This window comes from Typopeltis vanoorti, chromosome 10 (assembly GCF_054136105.1).
Source record: "Typopeltis vanoorti isolate ZY-2024b chromosome 10, IOZ_Tvanoo_1.0, whole genome shotgun sequence".
Lineage (NCBI taxonomy): Eukaryota > Metazoa > Arthropoda > Arachnida > Uropygi > Thelyphonidae > Typopeltis > Typopeltis vanoorti.
The window spans coordinates 18,785,544-18,807,743 of NC_143558.1; the positions used below are offsets into that span (position 1 = coordinate 18,785,544).

Below are 22,200 nucleotides of genomic sequence, written 5' to 3' on the forward strand. Positions count from 1 at the left end.
GGTCTGACAGACAGTTAAGTGTACAATTAATGGCTGATGAATTGCAAATGAATCGAGAAACCATCTGGGTAATTTTAACTGAAGAATTGGGTATGCGAAAGATTTCGAAAGAAATCACGACAATGCGGCAAGCCATAATGCGTTCATCGTGTGAGAGTTTCTGGCCAAAAAATCGATTACCAAATTAGGTCATCCTGCTTATTCACCCAACTTAGCTCCCTTTGATTTCTAGCTGTTTCCAAAATTAAGACTGTGCTAAAAGGATGAAGATTTTCTGACATTGCTGATATCCAGCATAATGTGATAAAGTAACTCGAGTATTCCAGAAAAAGAGTTCCAGGTCTGTTTCCAAAAATGGGAACACCGTCTAAACTGTGTATAAATTCACAAGGGGACTACTTTGAAGGTGACAGTAGCTACTAATGTATAGTTCCAGATGTAGGTTTTTACTGGTGCTTTCTGGGAATTAAATTGTCATACCTCATATATATATATATATATAGGATCAATACAATAAATATGTTGTATTCCTTTGATAATGGATAGCAGCCTTTTATCTACTCCAATCTACAGAATTAAGTGTTTCTGGCCAACCAGATTGCATGGTTGGCTGAAACAGCTTGGTGGTGGTAGTATCCTGGTATGGGAATTGTTCTCATAGACATTGATGATCCTCTCATTACCATTAAACACACCTTGGGCCCTAATTCTTACCTGGGGATTGATGCATATCAGGTGTTGCCCTATATGATGACAGTGTGACCTAGATCTGGATTCTTCAAGCAAGACAACACCCTATGTCATAAAGCTTGAATTGTGCCAACACGGTTCCAAGATATATATAAAAGCATTCCATGATGTGCTTTCCTGGCCACCTAATTCTCCTGATTTGAATTTGTGAGACCATGCAGAATTCAGCATCCACCTGTTGATGCCAATGTCTCAGTCGTTAAACTCCAGGACATTATTTTCTTGGGTTGATCTAAAATACCTCAGGGCACCTGCTATGATCTAGTGGGGTCAATACCAAGGCAGATGCAAGCTGTTACCTCAGTCAAAAGAAGGCCAAATATGCTACTATGTAAGTAGTCATGATGGATATGCTCTTGGCTCATCTCGTAGTCAGTATTAGAGAAATAATACTCCAGTTGTTAATTAAGACATGATCTCTGTGAGATTTGGAATGAGGATGGTATAGTTGACTATAAATTCACTTAGTATATGACATGTAAGAGAGAAAAGATTTAAAGAGTACAATTAGAATGAGAAGAATAAAATCTAGCAAAGGTTGGTTGATTGGTAGAACCTCTGCTACTAATGGCTCATGCAAAAAAGCTAAATAAATTTGAGCGCAGTTAGTAGTTGGAAGCGATCAATCATTCGATGCTGTTGGTAACTCTCCCTCGATGAGTCTTTGGACTCCCTGGAGGAGTCACATAATACTAATATAATATAATAATATATAAGACCTCACAGTAAATTCTGTTTCATAGACCATGTGATCCAGATTTCCTTGTCTGGCACTCTTTATAAGCTGTAATTTCTTCCACTTGTTTTTGCCTTTCCAGTTCTATCTCTATATTGATGTTTTTGATGATGTCAGTGTGTTCTATTCTGTCACATTGGTTTGTTATGAACCAGCTTTTTTTGTTACTTTATAAGAGAGGAGAACATATAAATTCGCTCAAGCCCAGAATTTTCTGTATACAAATGACAAAATTGTGTATCACCATATTTATAAACATACACTGGATAGAGATAGTTGTAGATATTATTATTATTTTTTATTTATTTATTTATTTTTGCTTGGTTACAAAGTAAATTATAGTAGACAATAAATTAATTCTTGCTTCAATTCTATATCTGAGCTTATGCAAACAAAGTTTTTGTGCATGAAATATCTTAACAGCTAGGCTGCTTGCATAATATGAAGGATGGGGACTACTGTTTGCCATGCATTAGTAGAAAATGGTCACTATTCTTTTCATAATGCATAGCAGTATACATGAAAGGAAATGTATTGTGCATTATGGTATGCTAGAGCAATTTAATGTGAAGTTGTCTGTCTCCATGTTTGGGTGGCTAGTCTTGAAAATTCTTAACACACCAACTTTTCTTTGCTTATGCTTGGTAAAGGATTAAATCAAGAATATAATTTTTTTTTTTTTTTTTTTGTCTGTTATAATCTAATTTTGAAGAAAATTTTTATACAAAGTTAGTAATATAAACTTTATCATGAAGTACTATTTTAGTAATTTGTGTCCCCTCTCCTCACCCTTGAAGCTACAAATGGGGACTCATTTTGAAGTTTAATGGAGAAAACACATCTAGAGATAATAATTATTAACTAATGATAAAAAGGTTATTTTTGACCACAAGAACTATAGGAGAGATTGACTTCTATTTGTGTTTATATAGGTCAAATTTATTTCAAACTAAGTTAGAAAATACTGACAAGTTTTGCTAACTTTAGCTGTTTGGCTTCGTCAGGGTAAAATATAGATGTAAGACAACTTAAATGCTAAAACTATTACACTAAAACCATAAATGAAGGAATAACCGAATACAATTGTATTTTTACAAAAAGCAGAAGAACGCATACATCACACGCATGGAGCGTGTAGGATCTCACTTGTTGTTATGTAAGAACGTTCTGTAATTGGCAGCAAGATTTAATTCTGGCATATTTAAAGATCTTATGAGGGTCTTCCAAATCTCAGGCAGAATTAAACCTTGTTTTCTATTTAGGTTTTGTTTTGAACGGATAACTGTTATGGCTTCTTTTATAATTCAGGAGCGGAAATCCTCCTCTAAGTAGGGCACGGAGTTTTTGTCCCATTCTATGATATGGTTTGTCCTAGAGATTTGGGGTTAGAGAAAATTTCTCTAACCCCAATTTGTCTTTATTATTGTTTACATCTCCTATGTGTTCCTTCTGATTTCAAAACTTCTAGAGGTCTGACCAATATAGTTTAAGCTGCACGAACAGGGAATGTTGTAGACTCCGGCATATTTGTAAAATGGATGACTGTCTTTTTGAGATCTTAAGAATTGATGGATGGTCTTTGAAGGTTTAAAAGCCACTCATATTCCATGTGGCTTGAGGAATGTTGCAATCTTATTGGAAACTGTCCCCGTATATGGAATCACGATAGTTGAATTATAATGTATATCTTCAGGCTGTCTTTGTGTAGGGGGGGGGGGTCACAAAAAAGTATCTTATGGATCAATTTTCTAGGATAATCATTGTTTACAACTATCCCTGTTATTTGATATCAGGGATAGTTCATCTTTGAGATCTTTATCATCTGTAGTGATGAGAGAGGCGCTATTTTTTAGCATGTGTATGATGCTAAGTTTCTGAGAAATGTGATGTGAAGAAGTGAAATGCAAGTATCGACCTGTTTGTTAGTTTGCGATAGACTGTAAGGCTGATGCGTCCATCTATTTGTTTCTTAATTAAAGTGTCCAGAAATGGTAATTGTGTTTCTTTCTCAAGTTCTAAGGTGAATTTAATTTTGTGATGCAATGAGTTGATCTTGCTGAAAAAATCAAACTATCATTATGCTGAGAAAATCGAACAGATCCTTTTCTGTGTTTTTCCAAACAATAAAAATGTCATCCACATATCTCCACCACAGCTTTTTTACCCTGACGAAGCTAAACAGCTAAAGTTGGTGAAAACTTGTCAGTATTTTCTAACTTTGAAATAAATTTGACCTATATAAACCCAAATAGAAGTCAATCTCTCCTATTATTAACTAAATTTATTTAGCTTATAAATTACTATGCCAGTATATTTTGCCAATGCATCTTCATGGGCACAGAGAAATACAACTAAGCACATGTAATGATGGCACACTAGCAGGAAGGCAAACAGACAGAGTCTGATGAAAGGCAAGATTCTGGAGTCCTAATTGGCACTCTTTATTGGTTTGGTGATGGAAATTGGATGAAGATCTCAAAATAAGTCTCTCATATTTTAGGCAAAATGAGGCTGCCAAATTTGTTCAGATTTGGTGAATGTTATGGTAGATTCTAGAAATAGTCTCTCTCTCTCTCTGATTTATATATGGTCCTGTAAATTGTAGTAACTACTTCTAGAATCTGCCACAGCAGCATTACAGCATTAACCATATCTGAACATATTCAGCTGCTTTACTTTACCTAAAATATGGTAGACATTTATTTTGAGACCTTGAAGGAGTTTCAATCATCATGCCCATAGAGGATGCCTATTAGGACTGTAGGATCCTGCCTTTTAAACTCGGTGTTTGCCTTCCTGCTTGTGTGCATGTGTTGCATGTGCTTAGTTGTATATCTTTGTTCCAATGAAGATGCCTTGGTGACAAAAGCAAAATATTGATATAGTAATTAGCTAAATAAGTGTAGTTTATAATTATTTATCTTTAGATGTGTGTTTTCTCCATTTAACTTCAATATGTGTGATAATCAACATCTGTGTCAATATCAGATAGGTACATATGAGAAATTAGATGATGACAATAATGATATTTTAATTCTAATTTATCTTTATCCTTCATTCATGATATAACCATGATAAATTTCATAACTAACTGTATCTTTATATGTAATTTTTGGCAAAATAAAGTTATAAAGTAATGAAGAAGTAAATATTATTCTTCTACTAGTTTCTTTTAGGTACAATATTTAGATTTGTTATAATGAAAGTTCACTATAATAAACTGCTGAAATTCTCAACAAGAATCCCATGGCATGATTGCTGTTATAATGGAAAATCATTTTAGCTAAATTTTTATTATTACAAACAATTCTTTTGATCTCTTTGATTTTAGTATAGTTAATTTTTTTGTGAATTTATAACTCAAAGTACATTAATTTTTCAAACTTGAAAGATTAATAACATTACATTACTTAGCTGGCTTACATGCTTTTCAGCCACAGAAATGAGTATTCATCTGTACAATTTTTAATGCAAGTTTTAAATAAGATAATTTGTTGTTTAAGATATACAAGTCAGATATCATCTTGTAACTTTGACATAGTAGTTTTCATTATAGGACTCTTGACCTGATATTTTGTTTTTATTAATTTATATGATATTCCCCTTAACTATATAGGATATAGTTAGCATTTTGGAACAGATGTGCCATAAAGAGGAAGATGTGAGAATAGAATCAATAAAATTGATTTCTTCATCAGTCAGGAAAGCAGGTAGAGTAAAATTTATTTTTTACTTTAACTTTTATAATACAATGTATATATTCCATTCAAATTTAATTTGGGAAAATTGTTAATTTATATTATGTATGTATGTGTATATCAATGTATATATATTTGTGAAACCACAGGGATGAACCATGCAAATCTATCTCATTATTTATTGATATTACACAACTAGATGTTGTGTAATATTAATCCCAATGTGATTTTGATTTTAAATGTTTTGTTGTAATTACAGCCACACTGCTGTAAGATAAAAAGCACTCTAATTTTTTTAATTACTTTTGCAGAACCTCCTACATCTTTAGAATGTCAGCTGATGAAGATATTTCTTTCCCTGAATTTAAATATTGATAATGCACCATTTCGTCAATGTTTAAAGACTCAAACAAGAATATTTTTAAGTAGAATAAGAGACAGTGGTGTGATCACCATTACATTCTATACAAAAAAGCAAATACCTTTTTCAGCAGAATTTGTTTCAAATATTGGTAAGTTGTGTTCACAAAAAATTGCACTTTTAATTAATTTTGAAAAGTAGATATTAGGTATGAAGTGATATGAATTTCATGTTGATTACTTGACATATAAATTTGTAGAACATTATACTTAGCATCCTAGGACACTATATCATTAGAATATGCACATGTATAATGTACTTACAACACATTACAAATCACAGAATCAAAATATGAAATTATTCAACAGATATCACAAACATAAATTTATTTATTTTTCATAATTTTCAACCTGGATCAGGACCATCAATTGTTCAGAGATAGATTTTTGAAATGTCAAAACAGGATGGAATAGAATATTTCAAGTTAGATGTACAACATAAAACCAGTGATGCAATTTGCATAACAGTGTATTATTATTATTCTTTTTATTATTACTATTACATATGCAACTAAGTGGAGTTCTGCAGACTCGAGGGAGGCCCTAAACATTTCTCCATTCAGTAATGAAGATTAGCACACTATCTGTCATGCTTCACTTTGAACTTAAGCACCAACAAGGCACCCACAATAGACACTGGCAACCTCTTCCTCTCATTCATCCATACAAAAAAACTAGTCCTCACATCTTACTACACTCCTGCTTGATTTCCAAGGATGAACCTTAGTTCTTCCCCCCATTAGTCCCGTACCAAAAATTTCCTGTGTATTTATCCTATAAAACATTTAATAATTTATGTCTCTGTCATATCACTCCTTTTTTTCACCTATGAAGCAATTTCTGTAAACTAAAACTCTTCACCCTGTCCTGAGAGCATTCCACAGACCTGCCACCATCTTGGTCACTTGTGTCCTGTTCACCTCTTGCTCATCATATTAGAGGCTATCTGGACTACTGCACAGATGAAATCCATACAAAGAGTATGATAATCTTCACCCTGCCCTCATAATGAGCATTCCACAAACCGGCCTGGTTGGCTGAATGGTTAGCGTATCCGCTCTACAGCCAAAAGGCTGCAGGTTCCAATCCCACCGTGGGCATGGATGTTTGTGATTGTCTGTGGAAATGCTAGTGGTAGATGGTGTTGGTGGAGACAAGACAGCTGTAGAGTAGATGCCCTCCCTCGATGAGTCTTTGGACTCCCTGGAGGTGTCATGCAATAATAATAATAATAATCTTTGTTATTTGTGCTTGTTAAGAGTGTTCTTCAGTGACTAGATAATTCTGTCAGCTATTTTAATCACTTTTGCAGTGTGTCCTCTGAATTTCAATTCCTGTCTACCAAAACCCTCAAATCACTAGCTTAATCTGGAAACGTCTTCCTCTCATTCATCAAAGCAAAAAAACTACCATGTTTTTTGCCTATAAGTTGCACCATTTTATTCAATGCATCACATTTTTCTTTTTGAATTTTTGAAAATAAAAATAAAATATCCTTTGCAGTATATGATGCACAAATTATGCATCATATTTTTCATGTATATATTATTATTTTTTTAATTTTAAATTTTAATACATGTATTATCCATTTATTTTCCATGATATTTTCGTTTTGCATGCATGCATAAATCATTTCTCTTACCCTATAAAACCATCAATGATATTCCTTTCTATTGTCAATAATTTTGCTTGTTGAATAATCATTTTTATAAATATGCAGCAACCTGATCTTCTTTGATCCTTTATCCAAGTTTTTAATTCATCTTCAATTTCTGGCCATTTGGCATTAGGTTTTGCCACTCTTGTGTCCAAGTTTGTACCATTTTTTCTGTAGGCAGAGGCCTGAAATGCTGCCCTACTGCCATATGTTTTTGCGTACTCAATCACACTACGCTTAAATGCAATTGTATAGCTTTGTCTGTGCGAATCCATGGGTTATAAAAAAAAAATTTTAATTTAATAATGTATTGATTACTAGTTTAAATGTATGATCATTAATAACTGTGCAATTATTCAAACCAATCACGCATTGCCGACAAGCAATGATGCACCATAACTGCATATTCATAAAAAATACTTCGTTGTATAAGACGCATTCTAATTTTCAGATAAATTTTAGGTACAAAAAAGTGCATCTTATAAGGCGAAAAATACAGTAAACCTCACACCTAACACCACTCTTGCTCACCTTCCAAGACTGAACCTTAGTCCCCCCCGAGATTAGCTCTGCTAACACATTCTACCGTATACAATATGCATTACACACACATTACACCATACTAACTGAGATTAGCTCTCCTAACACATTCTTGGATGTTGACAGTATAAAGTTCTTTCCTAATATCCTCAATTTCATTATGATATTGCCATAGATGCCATCTGTTCATGCCCCTAATCTTTCTCAGGACTCTCATATCTGCGGTCTTTAGTCTTTGGTCGAGTGTTTTACTTTTAACCCAGCTCTCCGATCCATAAGTTAAAATTAGTTTGAACACTGTCTTGTATACAGCTAATTTAGTGTTTTGGCTAATTTCTCTCTTATTTCATATAAATTTATTCAGTTGACTTCCTACCATACCAGCTTTGTTGATTCTGTTGTCTATTTCCATATTTAATTTATCATCTTTGCTGAAAATCGTGCCTCTGAAATGTTTTAATTGTTCTATAGGTTCTTCATTCACAATGCAATCTTTTTTCTTTGTCTTTTTAATACTGACCTTCATACCATATCTATTACAACAGTTAGTCAGGGAATCTTGCAGACTTGTAGTGGATTTATTTAGAAGTATAACATCATCCGCATAAAGCAAAGAGCTCAGATTAGCATCTCCAATTTTGATATCAGGTTTAATACCACTTCATAATGTGATCCATATAAATAATGTACATCCTTGTTTGACACCAGATTTAACATTCAACCACCTTCCTGTACTTCCTTCAATTCTAACTACTGACTTACAACTCAAATAGAGACTAAGTATTGTTTGATATAATGCCCCATTGACACCATATAACTGTAGCATTTTGAATAGCTTCTCTCTCTTGGCACCTTGCCATATACCTTTTTTAGATGTACAAAACTTATATACAGAATTTTGTTATATTCCCATGATTTTTCAACTATCTGTCGTAAAGTGAAAATCTGATCCAGGCAGCCTCTATTTGGCCTGAATCCAGCTTGTTCTTCACCAAGCTTTTCTTCCATAATCCTTCTCAACCATTTCTCAAGTATACTTGCATATATCTTACCAGGAACACTCAGTAATGAAATACCTCTGTAATTCTCACATTCAGTTTTATTTCTGTTTTTATATATGGGTACTATGAGAACTCTTAAGGGTCAAAGCTGTATAGACGTCAAGGTTATTATGGATGCGAAGTACATATTAAAATTATAATACCATTGATATTACATTGAAATATATGATGGATACGAAACGTATGAGGATGCATATTTGATCCATAATGGCCGGTAAGGTGGTTAAAGGAATGCAGAGAACCGACCAGAGCTTCTGACCTAATATCCAATCCTCACTTTCTCGTGGTGCATCCTGTTGGGTATCTACCAGGATACTGAATGAACGAGGATGGGGTGGCAATTTGGGATTTAGCCGACCAAATTATATTCTTATTAGCTTAAATCAATATACAAAATGATGGTACAACATGACAAAATTTCATGCCAACTGGGGCATCACCCGGTTAAACGAGATCCCCGTTGTTTTCGCCAGGGAACAAGGCCAAACAGCGAAAAGTCAGCTACTGGAACAAATCTGAAAACACACCCCAACTCAACATCATCAGAGTTAAAGATCGGTACTATCAACATAAGAAGCCTGAATGGCAAAGAAATGGAGCTAGCTGTGTAATTAGATAAGTACCAGATTGACATAATAGTGGTGACTGAAACAAAAAAGACAAAAACTGGTGAGATCTTTCTGAGCAATAAATACAAAATGTTATATTCAGGCAATGACAATCAAGGAAAAGAAGGAGTAGCCATAGTATTCAACACAAAATACGAGGCTAATCTTCTTGAATGGTAGGCAGTCTCAAGTAGAGTGATGTGGACAAATATCAGAATGGGGAATTGGACAATGAGACTTATTTGTGCCTATGGTCCTACAGAAGGTTCTACTAAGGTAGAAGTGGAACAATTTTTTGATGCTTTAGAGAAAGCAACTGACATAATGAAAAAGGAAAAGTTGGTCCTTGTTGGGGATCTAAATAGCAGAGTAGGACATGATTGTCAGACATACAAAAATGTTTTGAGAAAATTTGGAGAAAAGAGCAAAGCTAATAATAATGGCAAATACCTGTTGGATTTCTGCTCTGGACATGTACTGGTTATTACTAACACCATGTTCGAACATAAAAATGTGCACAAATTCACATGGAGAGAAGAGGCAAGGAATAAGAAAAGTCTCATTGACTGTGTTATTGTCGATAGTGATGTTTTCCCACTGGTGCAGAACACCACAGTGTACAGAGAATTTGAAATTGGAAGTGATCACCATTTAGTCTTGAGCAGAATAAAATTGAATTTCATATTGAAAAGAAGAACATTTAAGAAAGTTTTAAAGTGAATAAGAGTTGAGCAGCTCTCAGATGTGAACTGTAGACTAAAATACACAAAGATTATTGAAGAAAAAATGAAAGTGTTTGAGAACAGGAACCAAACCTTTGGAGATTTAGTGGCAAGCCTTAAAGAAAACCCTGATTGATTCAGCCAGAGAGGCATGTGGTGAGGTTGTCTGCAAGGATAGAAAAATCTGAACTCCATGGTGGACACAGGAAGTTAAAGAGGCAGTGAAGGAAAAGAAGAAAGCATATCAAAAGTTCCTGGCAAATAAGTCAGCTTGTGCTCTAAGAGAATACAGAGACAAATGTAAGAAAGTGAAACACTGTATAAAACTAGCTAAACAAAGTCATGGGAGGACTTTGGCAAGAACATAGAAAATAAATATCAAGAAGGTGGTAAGATATTATGGAGGTTGTTGAAGAAGCTTAGAAATGGAGGAAAGAGTGCTGTAAAAGGAGTTAGAGATGATGACGGTGACATGAAAACGGGAGAAAAAGATATCCTTGAATTATGGAGTAATTACTTCGAAAAATTGCCAAATGAAACAAGCAGTGATTGCACAGTGGTAAAAAACACTCCACAGGCATACATAGTCATACTTGAAGTAGAAAAAGCCATCAAAGGCTTGAAATGTGGAAAGGCAGCAGGAGTAGATGATATTCGACCAGAAATGCTAACATATGGTGGTATAAAAGTCTTACAGTGGCTGCACTGTTTAAGTTTTGTCGATCTGGAAAAGGCATGTGACAAGGTTCCAAGAGAGAAGCTATTCAATACGCTACAGTTATATGATGTCAATGGGACATTATATCAAGCGATACTTAGTCTTTATTTGAGTTGTAAGTCAGCAGTTAGAATTGAAGGAAGTACAGGAAGATGGTTTAATGTTAAATCTGGTGTGAGACAAGGATGTACATTATCCCCTTTATTCATTATCTGTATGGATCACATTATGAAGGAAAGTGGTAATTAAACATGATATCAGAATTGGAGATGTTAATGTCAGCTCTTTGCTTTATGCGGACGATATTATACTTCTAAATAAATCCGCTACAAGTTTGCAAGATTCCCTGACTAAATTGAATAACTGTTGTAATAGATATCGTATGAAGGTCAGCATTAAAAAGACAAAGACAATGAAAATAGGTAGAATTGTTGAAAATGTCAACTGTGTTGTGAACATGGAACCTGTGGAACAAGTAAAACATTTCAGCTACTTAGGCACAATTGTTACTGAAGATGGTAAATTAAATATGGAAATAGACAACAGAATCAGCAAAGCTGGTATGGTAGGAAGTCAGTTGAATAAATTCATATGGAATGAGAGAGAAATTAGTCGGGACTGTATACAAGACAGTGTTCAAACCAGTTTTAACTTATGGATTGGAGAGCTGGGTCAGAAGTAAAACACTTGACCAAAGACTAGAGACTGCAGATGTGATAGTCCTGAGAAAGATTAGAGGCATGAATAGATGGCGTCAATGGCAATATCATATTAAAAACGAGGATATTATCCAATTCCCCAGCTAGCTCCATTTCTTTGCCATTCAGGCTTTTTATGTTGATAGTACCGATCCTGAACTCTGGTGATGTCGAGTTGGTGTGTGTTTCGGGATTTGTTTCTGTAGCTGACTTTTCGCTATTCACCGTGTTCCCTGGCAAAAACAACAGGGGTCTTGTTTAATTGGGTGACACCCAGCCAGCATGATAATCTGTCATGTGAAATCTTGTTTGAAATTTTGTTTTAAGCCAATAAGAATACAATTTGTTCAGCTAAATCCCAAATTGCCAGCCCATCCTTGTTTGTTCAGTATCCAGGTAGATACCTAACAGGGTGCACCACGAGAAGGTGAGGATTGAACATTAGGTCGGTCAGAAGCTCTGGCCAGTTCTCTGCATCCCTTTGAAGGCTATGTGGAGGTCTCCTCTCAGTTATATTGCTTTGACTCTTAAGCACCCCTTCCTTCTATATGAAGTTATAAGTTTAGACACAGACACCACAGAAAAGTTAAAAACGTTTTTTGCAAGAACACCAAGATTCTATGGTCTACCAAAGATTTATAAGAAAGACGTTCCTCTCTGTCCGATTGTAGACTGCATTGATTCACTTGCGTATTGCATAGCCAAATATTTAGCAAACCTACTGAAATCACATATAGGCAAGTCTTGCTCTTTTTTAAAGAACGCTTCTGATTTCTTAGACAAAAATGTCTCCATACATTATACTGATCTTATGAGGAGCTTCAATGTGGGAATCCCTATTTACAAATGTACTTCTCAAAGAGACTATACGTCTATTTTCTGAAATATTTTCTGAGATATAATACAACTGTTCGCATTCATGATGCCTTCTAATACTTTGTTTGTCAAAACAAATTCTACAACCAAGTATAAGGAACTGCCAACAGAAGTCCACTCTCCCCTTCTTTAGCTAACTTTTATTTAGACATTCTTCTCATCCACTCACCACCATCAGGTAATTTAACTACATCAGTTTATAGAAAACCCACTTTCACTTGACGTTACATTCTTCAACAATCTGCACATCATCCTTCTCAAAAAAAAACATGAATCATAAAGTTTTTAATTTGACATGCTAAGACTAATTGTTCAACTCCCCATTATTTACTGGAAGAACTCTCAAACATCACACAGTATATGAAATTAAATGGCTTCTAACCTAACCCAACTGAATATGTCAAGTTCCAGTCCCACACATCTTTCTGAATTCTAAAGAAATGTGATTTAGTAGTGACTTTTATTCCCATTAATAAACTCTCAACATATTTCCCCTCTTCTAAAGATAAACACTCTCCTATCTCTCTTCCAGGTGTATACCAAGTTCCATGTGGCTGCCATCTTTTCTACTTCGGACAAACTACATGCTCCATAGAAAAAAGAATACAAGAACATTAATTGTATATTTTCCACAAAAAATCTGATAAATCTTGATTAGCTCAACATGGAATAGAGACAAACCACAACATTCTTTGGTCTGAAATATGCCTTCTACATAGATGTCGGTACAAATTTGAATTCTTGTTTAAGGAGAGTGCTGAAGCCATACTTCACCATCCTAACTTGAATCAGAATGATTGCCTGTCCTTATCAAAAATATGGGAAAGTTTTGATTAGAATAATACATCATTAAAGGGTTTGTTTTTTTGTTGTTGTTCAATTACTATCATAAAATGGTATTGGTATTTTATAAAATGTCAGACTATAATAAATTTAGTTTAATCCTTTATCCAAGTGTGTGCAAACAAAGTTTGCGTCTAAAGGTATCTTCAGGACTGGGTTAAAGTGGTACAACACCGAGCAACTCCTTGCCACTTTACCCCAGTCCTGAAGATACTTTCAGGCGCAAACTTTGTTTGCATACACTTGGATAAAGGATTAAACTAAATTTATTATAGTCTGACAAAGTGAAAAATAAACTTACAACATCTTTCTCTAAATCCAGAGTAATTTAATAAAAAGGTGGCACACCGTTTGGCAGCTCCTATAGGAGGAGATGACCTTGCTAATGCTTCTGCCTTGGTATCTCCACTTAGGCCTGGCTCCCACTGAAGAGACCTCAATAAAGGTCGAAACTAGTCTGGGTAGTGGCCCTTCCCTTAATGCATAACATTATACATATCCACAAGGAGATGTGTTTTGCATTATGGGAGATACTGAGATAGGAGTGTTGGTAACTTGCTCCACCTTTGCAAGGAGTTGCCTGGTGTTGTACCACTTTACCCCAGTCCTGAAGATACTTTCAGGTGCAAACTTTGTTTGCACACACTTGGATAAAGGATTAAACTAAATTTATTATAGTCTGACCAAGTGAAAAATAAACTTTCAACAGTGAAGATAGGGTTTATGTGGAACTGCAAAGCTGGCGATTTTGACAAACTTAGGAGGCAATTTGGTGAGTGCCATGGCATAAGAAATTAACCAGAATGAATGTCACTAATGCATGGGAAGTGGTCAAGGATTGTCTGAATGAAGTAGTATCAGAGTGCATACCAGGGTCATCAAGATAAATCGAGTAGGGTTTAAGTGGATGACTAGCAATATAAAGCAGGAGCTCCAAAAAAAAAAAAAAGCATTGTGGAAGAAATATAAACAACAAGGTGATCAGCGTGCCCATGAGTAGTATAAAGCACATGTAAGAGTAGTAACTAGTATGGTAAGGAAGGCTAAATCAGATTTCGAGAAAAAATTAGCTAAGTAGGACAAAGTGAATCCAAAAGAGTATTTTGCTATGTAGCAATTAAGAGAAAGACTGATTATGGAAAGATAACTTTACTCAATGCTGATGGAAGGAAAGTGACAGAAGCAGCAGAAAAAATAGTTCAGTTACTAAGTGATCATTTCCAAGTGTATATCATCCAGGTGGTGACTTTACAGTTACTGAGGTGACAGAGACTGATGTGAGCATTGAGGTAGATGAACAGGAGATATTTAGTATATTGAAAAAGATCAATGTGAATGTAGTGTGGCTGGATGGTATGTCTGCTCGTATGCTATGAGAATGTGCAAGTTAACTGACATTGCCTCTGACAAAGTTGTTTAATCTAAGTCTCAACTCTGGCAAGGTTCCAAGGGAGTGAAAAGAGGTAAGATAGTTCCACTACATAAAGGTGGCTCCAAGACAGAAGTAGCATATTACATATCAATTAGTGTATCTGGAGTAGTGGTTAACGTATTGGAAAAGTTAGTTAAAAGTAAAATTCAGGAATGGGTGGATAGGAATATGATACTATATAGGGGCCGTATGACTGACATTGTAAATGGTAGGTCTTGCTTCAATAATTTCATCACATTTTATAATAAGGAGACAGCCAAATTGAATAACGAAAATTTCTATACCATGATACTGCTGGACTTTGCAAAAGGCATATGACAGAATACCACATTGAAAACTATTACATAATTAGAAGCAAATGGGAATGGATACGAGGCTAGTGCATGTTTGGGGGATGGGGTGGCTGATAGATAGACATCAGAGGGTGGTGTATGGTAGAGTGGAAGCAAGCCAAACGAGGGTGACTAGTGGAGTTGTCCAAGCCTCTGTACTATGACCAGTACTCTTTAATTTGTATATTAATGACATAGCAGGAGATTTCACTGGGGACATTCGGTTGTTTGCTGATGATGCAAAGCTAGAGAGGCAGTAGTTGATAAAGGTAATGTAGATATCTTACAAGATGACTAAACAAACACACGTAATAACCACAGTAATAAGTTTTAATAAATATGATGAATTAGGATGAAATATTTACTTATTAAAACTTACTACTGTAGTTATTATGTGTGTTTGTTTAGTCATGAATTCTCCACAGGTTTCATTGTACAATAAAATCTTACAAGATGATTTAAATAAATTGGCAGTGTGGACAAACGACAATGAATGCAATTTAATGTCGTAAATGTAAGTTTACAGATGAAAAGTTTACACACTTTGTATCATATTGATGGTACTAGTTTACAGGAAATTGATGAGGCTAAGGATCTGGAGGTGATGGTGGATAGAGATTTGAAATTCACAGGACATATTGCAAAAGCTGTCAGAATAGCTTAGAGGATTGCTTCGATGCTGAAGAGCACATTGACAAGTAAAGATAGGGAGGTCGTTATTCCTCTTTATAAGCCTATGATTTGGCCACATGTTGACTACTGTGCACAGATTTGGTCACCTGCATTTCTTTTGGATTGGGAGGCAGTGAGGAAGATTCAGAGATGAGTGACCAAGCTGATGACAGGTCTGTGGAATGTTCCCTATTGGAATAGATTGAAGGTGGGTGGGTTGCAGAGTTTAGCTTACAGGTGGATCTTTACTCAAGAGACACTATAAAATTAGATAATTGATAAGATAGAACATTATAAGAAAGGTGTGCTCCTTTATAATACCTTTCTGCTAGTGGCACCTAGCAGGAGCACACCTTTTGAAAGTCAGGGACATCGTAAACACTTTCATAAACAGTGGACTTACTTAAGTTCACAACTTATGCAATTTTATGCCTTGTAAAGTTTCACTTGTCGGTCTTCAAGAACAATGCCCCTTATGTGCAAAATGTCTTTTGTCTTGCTCAGTGAAGGCTTGTTCTGCCTGATGTCGATCTTAAATGTCACCACAGCCTGCTTTAAATTCATTGCACCCAAAAACACACCTGTTTCTTTGACATCGCTTTTTTCCCTGTAACAACCTGTTCATGGTAACATTCACCATGAACTGGTTGGCTTGCAAAAAACGAATAACTTTACAGACACCTGTTTTGCAGTGGCAATCTTTTTGAATTTATTAATGGATCTATCTCTCTGCTGTGTTTTATTCCTTTTCACCATTATTAAGAAAAAAAATGTATTACCCTACTTTTTGGAAATCTCTCATAGTTGATTGACTGAAGACCAGATATGAGAGTTTTGAGGAAAATTTGGTGAGTGAAAAGATGGCATCATTAGAAAAATCATTTAAAAATGATATCAGAAGAAAACTTAACATCATTAGCATTCAAGAAGCGAGCAGAGATAATTAATTACGTAAACAGAATGGGAGATGAAAGGTTAGCATAACATATGTTTGATACTAAAACATATGTTTAATTTAGGTAGAGTGATGCAGTTAGCTGTGTCATAGAACCAAAATGAAGATCTGACAATACTTGGAGACCTCATGGACTTCATGTTAATTTGAAATGAAATTGCTGTTAGGAAGCAAATAATAATATGAGCTTAATCGTGTAGCACTACCATTGTATCGTGTTAGTGCCACTCAACTTTATGGCCACATGTTGGAAATTTTTCTACTTGGCTATACTATAAATTAAAGATACCAAGAAATTATATACTTGGTTTAATCTTTTATCTAAGTATATAATTTCTTGGTATTTTTAATTTATAGTATAACCAAGTGGAAAAACTTCCAACAACTTTCTCTAATCCAGAGTATTTTAATAATAAGGTGTGACACCTTTTGGCTACTTGTATATGAAAATGACTTCTGCATTACTTCAAACTTATTATCACCTCTGGATCTGGCTCCCACTGATGAGACCCCAATAAAGGTTGAAACCAGTCTGGGTAGTGACTCTTCCCATAATGCATAGCATTATACATCTCCATAAGGAGATGTACTTCGCATTATGGGATACTAAAGCAAGTAATGTGAAGTCGTTAGCTTCTTTATATGAGTTTCCCCAGTCCTGAAAATAGTTCAGTGCAAACTTATTTGCTTACACTTGGATCAAGGATTAAACCAAGTATATAATTCCTTGGTATCTTTAATTTATGGCCACATATTAGGAATAACCAGAAAAGAAAGTTGCTCTGTTACTTCACTATTTACTTTATGTTTTAGTGGTGCATGGAGGAAGAGATCACTCTATGAAACTTTTTGATAAACCTCCATATATAAAATGTATATATTGTTTTTGTTATATATTTATTATAGAATTTGTGGAATGGCTAATGCAACTGCTATTTAGGAACTTATTTCCTGGCTCTTCATACCAACGTCGTTGTACTTGCCTTCATTTGATATCTGTTGTTTATGAATTGCTCTTCATTACTACTTCCACAAACAAGAAGGGCAGACCTCCAGGTACAGAACTCGATATATTTTTCTTTTTTTCATACCTGAAAATATCAAATTTTCTTGTACTATATAATTATTTAATTTATATATTTAATTTTTAATTTTAAATTTACTTAAGTTTCTTTCACTTATAGAATTACTAAGTAATTTAATTCTCTGCATTAGTTTTATTAATTCTGATTTGAAAAAATCTAAGCTAATTAATTATTAATGTATAGTTCAAACTGTATATTTATTTATATTATTATTATTCTCCCAACACCCCATGGAGTCAAAGACATATCTAGGAGGACCTTTTGTCATACACACAATTCATCATACTGTGTGCCTTAAACATACTCAAATTCTCTGCAGACACTCTCAGGCAAAGCATTCCAATCATTCATAACTCTGCATGCAAAAAACCTACGTCTGTTCACACTTCCCCTGTTCATACCTTCCTTTTACATCTTCCAGGGATGTCCTCTTGTTCTCCCATGATCTCTCACTGTTTGCTGAAAAACCTCTCCAACATTGATCCTATAACAACTCCTTACTAACTTGTAGGTCTCTATCATATCTCCCCTCTTCCTCCTATCACTAGACTATAAATTGCATCATCTTAACCTTTCCTCATATTCAACATTCCAGAGATCAGAAACTACCTTAGTAAGTCGTGTTTGGACCCTTTCCAACATCTCTTTGTCCTTTTGAAAACCAGGTGACCAAATCTGTGCGCAGAAGTCTGTGTGGCTTAATCAAAGCCTTATACCAGGGGTGGGGAACCCCTTTCCCGCGGGCAAAATTTCGCCCGCGAGTCTATTTCAATTCGCCCCTTTGCTGATGTACTCGTATGTACATGTAAATAAAATTTTATAATAATTTAAATTTATTATAATTAAATTTATTTAAATTTAAATAGTTAAATATACAAAACCATATACTATACTATAATATAATATAGTATATAAAATATACTATATTACATATAATATGATTGTCATACGTCTGGTAAGATATATATTGCACACTACATACACTCTTATATATAGTGTATGTATGATATTGGAATTTACCAGTCACCTGCGGAAGTTTTTAAATTTGCAATTTTTGCCCTTGACACTAAAAAGATTCCCCACCCCTGCCTTATACAATGGAACAAGAATCTCCTTACTTCTACAAGTCAGGGTCCTCCACATCATTCCCAGAATTCTTTGTGTTGTACTCACAATTTTGGCAATGTGTTCCCTAAATTTCAGATGTTTATCCACTATCACCCCAAGATCTCTTATTTACTCCACCTCCAACAGTATATCCCCACCAAGAATAAATTCTGCATCCCATTTTTGTTTTCTAAATTTTAAAACCTTACATTTTGCAACATTGAATTCACATTCCCATTCCCGTGCCCAATCACTCAATTTATTCAAGTCTTCCTGTTAGGCCACATCTTCTCTACTCTTCATAGTTTGTCCCAACTTTGCATCATCTGCAAACAACTGAATATCCCCATCCAAATCTTTACCAATATCATTAACATATAGGTTCAATAGCAATGGCCCTAAAACAGACCCTGGAGGAACACCACTAGTGACTTTCCTCTTCCTGGATATTGCTCCCCCATACACAACTTGCTTATACCTATCAGATAGCCAGTCTCTGATCCAGTGCACTAATCTGATATCCAACCCCATCAACTCTAGTTTGACTGTCAGCTTATCGTGCAGTAATCTATCAAAAGCCTTTACGAAATCTAAGTATACTACTATATAGCTCTCTCCTCTGTCCAAGGAAGCTGTCAATTTATTGTAATATTATTATTATTACGTAACGCCTCCAGGGAGTCCAAAGACTCATCGAGGGAGGACACCTATTCTACAACTCTCTGTCTCCACCACTCAGTTCACCAAATACAATGAACCACAATATTACCATCATCATCTACACCAATGCCATCTACCCCCCCCATCATCACCACTAGTATTTTCACAGACAATCAAACATCCATGCCCACGGCAGGATTCAAACCCACAGCCCTTTTGGCTGGAGATCAAATACTCTGACCACGCAGCCAACCAGGCCGGCATAAGTAAATAGATTACTAAAACATGCGCTCCTTTGAGCAAATCCATGCTGTCCAAAGATAATACTATTGTTGTCAACCCACTTCTAGATCCTAGTTCTCACCAGCTTCTCCAACACTTAACCATAACACCTAACACACAGATAGGCCTATAATTTTACGAGTTCTATCACATCTCTTATGAAGCAGCCAAATCTTGTCCTCCTTCCGGTCCTTTGGAACTCAACCCAGTGCAAGACTCATATTAAAAAAAATATGTCAAAGCAGATGTCAACTCCCTGGCACATTCCTTCAGAATATTTAGTGATATATTATCAAGTCCCACAGCCTTATAATTTTAAATAATCTTTTTTTTTTGTTGTTTTTTCACATATTAATTTCAACATGCAGCTTCTCAAAAGTATTGATAGAAAAAAAAAAAAAAAAGAAATCTGACATCAAATTGGTTCCGTATCAAATTTGATATAGAACACAATTCAGAAAAATCACTAATTACCTTAATTTTTCTTTCTTTTAGTAATTATCTAAATATTGATTAAATGCAATTTACTAACACATATACTTACAACTTCTTCTTTCACTATGCCTTATCCCATGTTAAACGGGGTCGGCGCACCGATCTTTAACTCTCCTCTTCCAAGTTCTCCGGTCCAGGGCGTCCTTCGGACTCCATCCTTTCTCTCTAAGATCCTCTGTCACCTTATCCCTCCACCTGAGCTTGGGCCTGCCTCTTTTCCTCCTTCCCTCCAACTCCATATACTCCACTCGTTTACCAACATACTCCTCACCCTTCCTCTCTACATGTCCAAACCACCTCAGCCTACTTTCTTGTATCTTCTTGCCAATTGGTCTCACCTTAACCATCCCTCTGATGTAGTCATTCCTTATCCTGTCCTTCTTTGTCACATCACTCATCCATCTCAACATTCGCTTCTCTGCTACCTCCATCTTCCTCTCCTGTGCCTTGGTTATAGGCCATGTCTCCGCACTGTGGAACATCGCCAGCCTCACCACCATCTTATACAGCTTTCCTTTACTCTTACAACTCGCTCTCTTGTCGCACAGGACTCCACTCATCTTCCTCCAATTTATCCAACCGCATGTTATTCGGTGCTGTATTTCCTCATCCAAGTCACCATTCCTCTCGACAACTGACCCAAGGTACTTGAATTTCTTCCCTGAAATTAGCCTTTCACGCTGGAGTCGTATGGCCATATCCTCATCACTCCCCGTTGACATATATTCAGTCTTCACCTGGCTAATTCTCATGCCTTTCTCCACTCTTCCAGGGTATTTTCAAGCTCAGGATGATTCGCATAGAACAATGTCGTCAGCAAACAGCATGCTCCATGGTGTCTCCTCCTTCTTCACATCCTCCACTAGTACATCCATGACCAGGTCAAAGAGGTAGGGGCTCAGAGCTGACCCTTGGTGTAGCCCTACGACAATGGGTAACCCTTCTGTCATGCCAACACTAGACCTGACCTGAGTTTCTGTTCCCTTATACATCTCCTTCACCAACCTCACATGCCTGGCCACTCTGTCGTATGCCTTTTCTAGGTCTATAAATACCATGTGCAGATCCACTTGCATCTCTCTATATTTCTCCATCAATCGCCTTAGCGCAAATATCGCATCCATTGTCCCTCTTCCTGGCATAAATCCAAACTGCTCCTCACCAATTTTCGTTTCCTGTCGTATTCTTCCTTCAATTACTCTTTCCCATATCTTCAATGTGTGTGACATCAGCTTGATCCCTCTATAGTTGCCACAGTCTTGAACATCTCCTCTTCCTTTGTAGATTGGGACGAGAATACTTTTCCTCCATTCCTCTGGTATCTTTTCCTGTTGGGCTATTTTCCTCATCAGATCCTATAACATATCCACGCCCTCACTGCCCAAACTTTTCCACACTTCCCCAGGTATCTGGTCTGCCCCCACAGCCTTTCCATTCTTCATTTTTCTTAGTACCCAATCCACTTCCTCTCTACTTATGTCTTGCACCGGTCTCTCGTTTGCCTCTCCATCCTCACACCTCTCTCTCTCTCTCTCTCGGATTCTCCTCATTTAGTAGTTTATGGAAATATCCTTTCCATCTTCCTATGATTTTGTCCTCCTCTTGTAATACTACTCCGGAGGCATCCTTTATTTTATTTAACACATATGCTTACAACATATGGAATATTATATGATAATAGATACTCTGAAGTGTAATTTTGGAAGGGAAAGGAGTAAAAATACATTGCTAGTAAGTATAATAAGAATAATGAAGAAGGTTTCTAGATTGGTATGTGTTAGAATTCATATTAATAACTGATGAGATGGGTTCTTGGGTTTCTTGAAGATGAAGCTTTTCACAACTTTTTAAAT

General features: G+C 35.7%; 1 protein-coding gene across 4 annotated transcripts in view; it reads left to right on the plus strand.

Annotated features, from left to right (window-relative positions):
* The window catches only part of LOC150102203 (tRNA (32-2'-O)-methyltransferase regulator THADA-like), a 424,395-nt gene that overhangs the window by 94,111 nt on the left and 308,084 nt on the right, over positions 1-22,200 (plus strand). For 3 of the 4 annotated variants that reach the window (XR_016548929.1, XM_090399010.1, XM_090399011.1), the window contains 3 exons: positions 5,103-5,196; positions 5,496-5,696; positions 17,625-17,774. Coding sequence is in view for 3 of the 4 variants with exons in the window: in XM_090399010.1 (XP_090255136.1) it covers positions 5,103-5,196; positions 5,496-5,696; positions 17,625-17,774 (445 nt within the window). In the remaining variant the exon portion in view is untranslated. The remainder of the gene's footprint in view (positions 1-5,102; positions 5,197-5,495; positions 5,697-17,624; positions 17,775-22,200) is intronic. The other variant, XM_090399012.1, reaches the window with a different exon arrangement.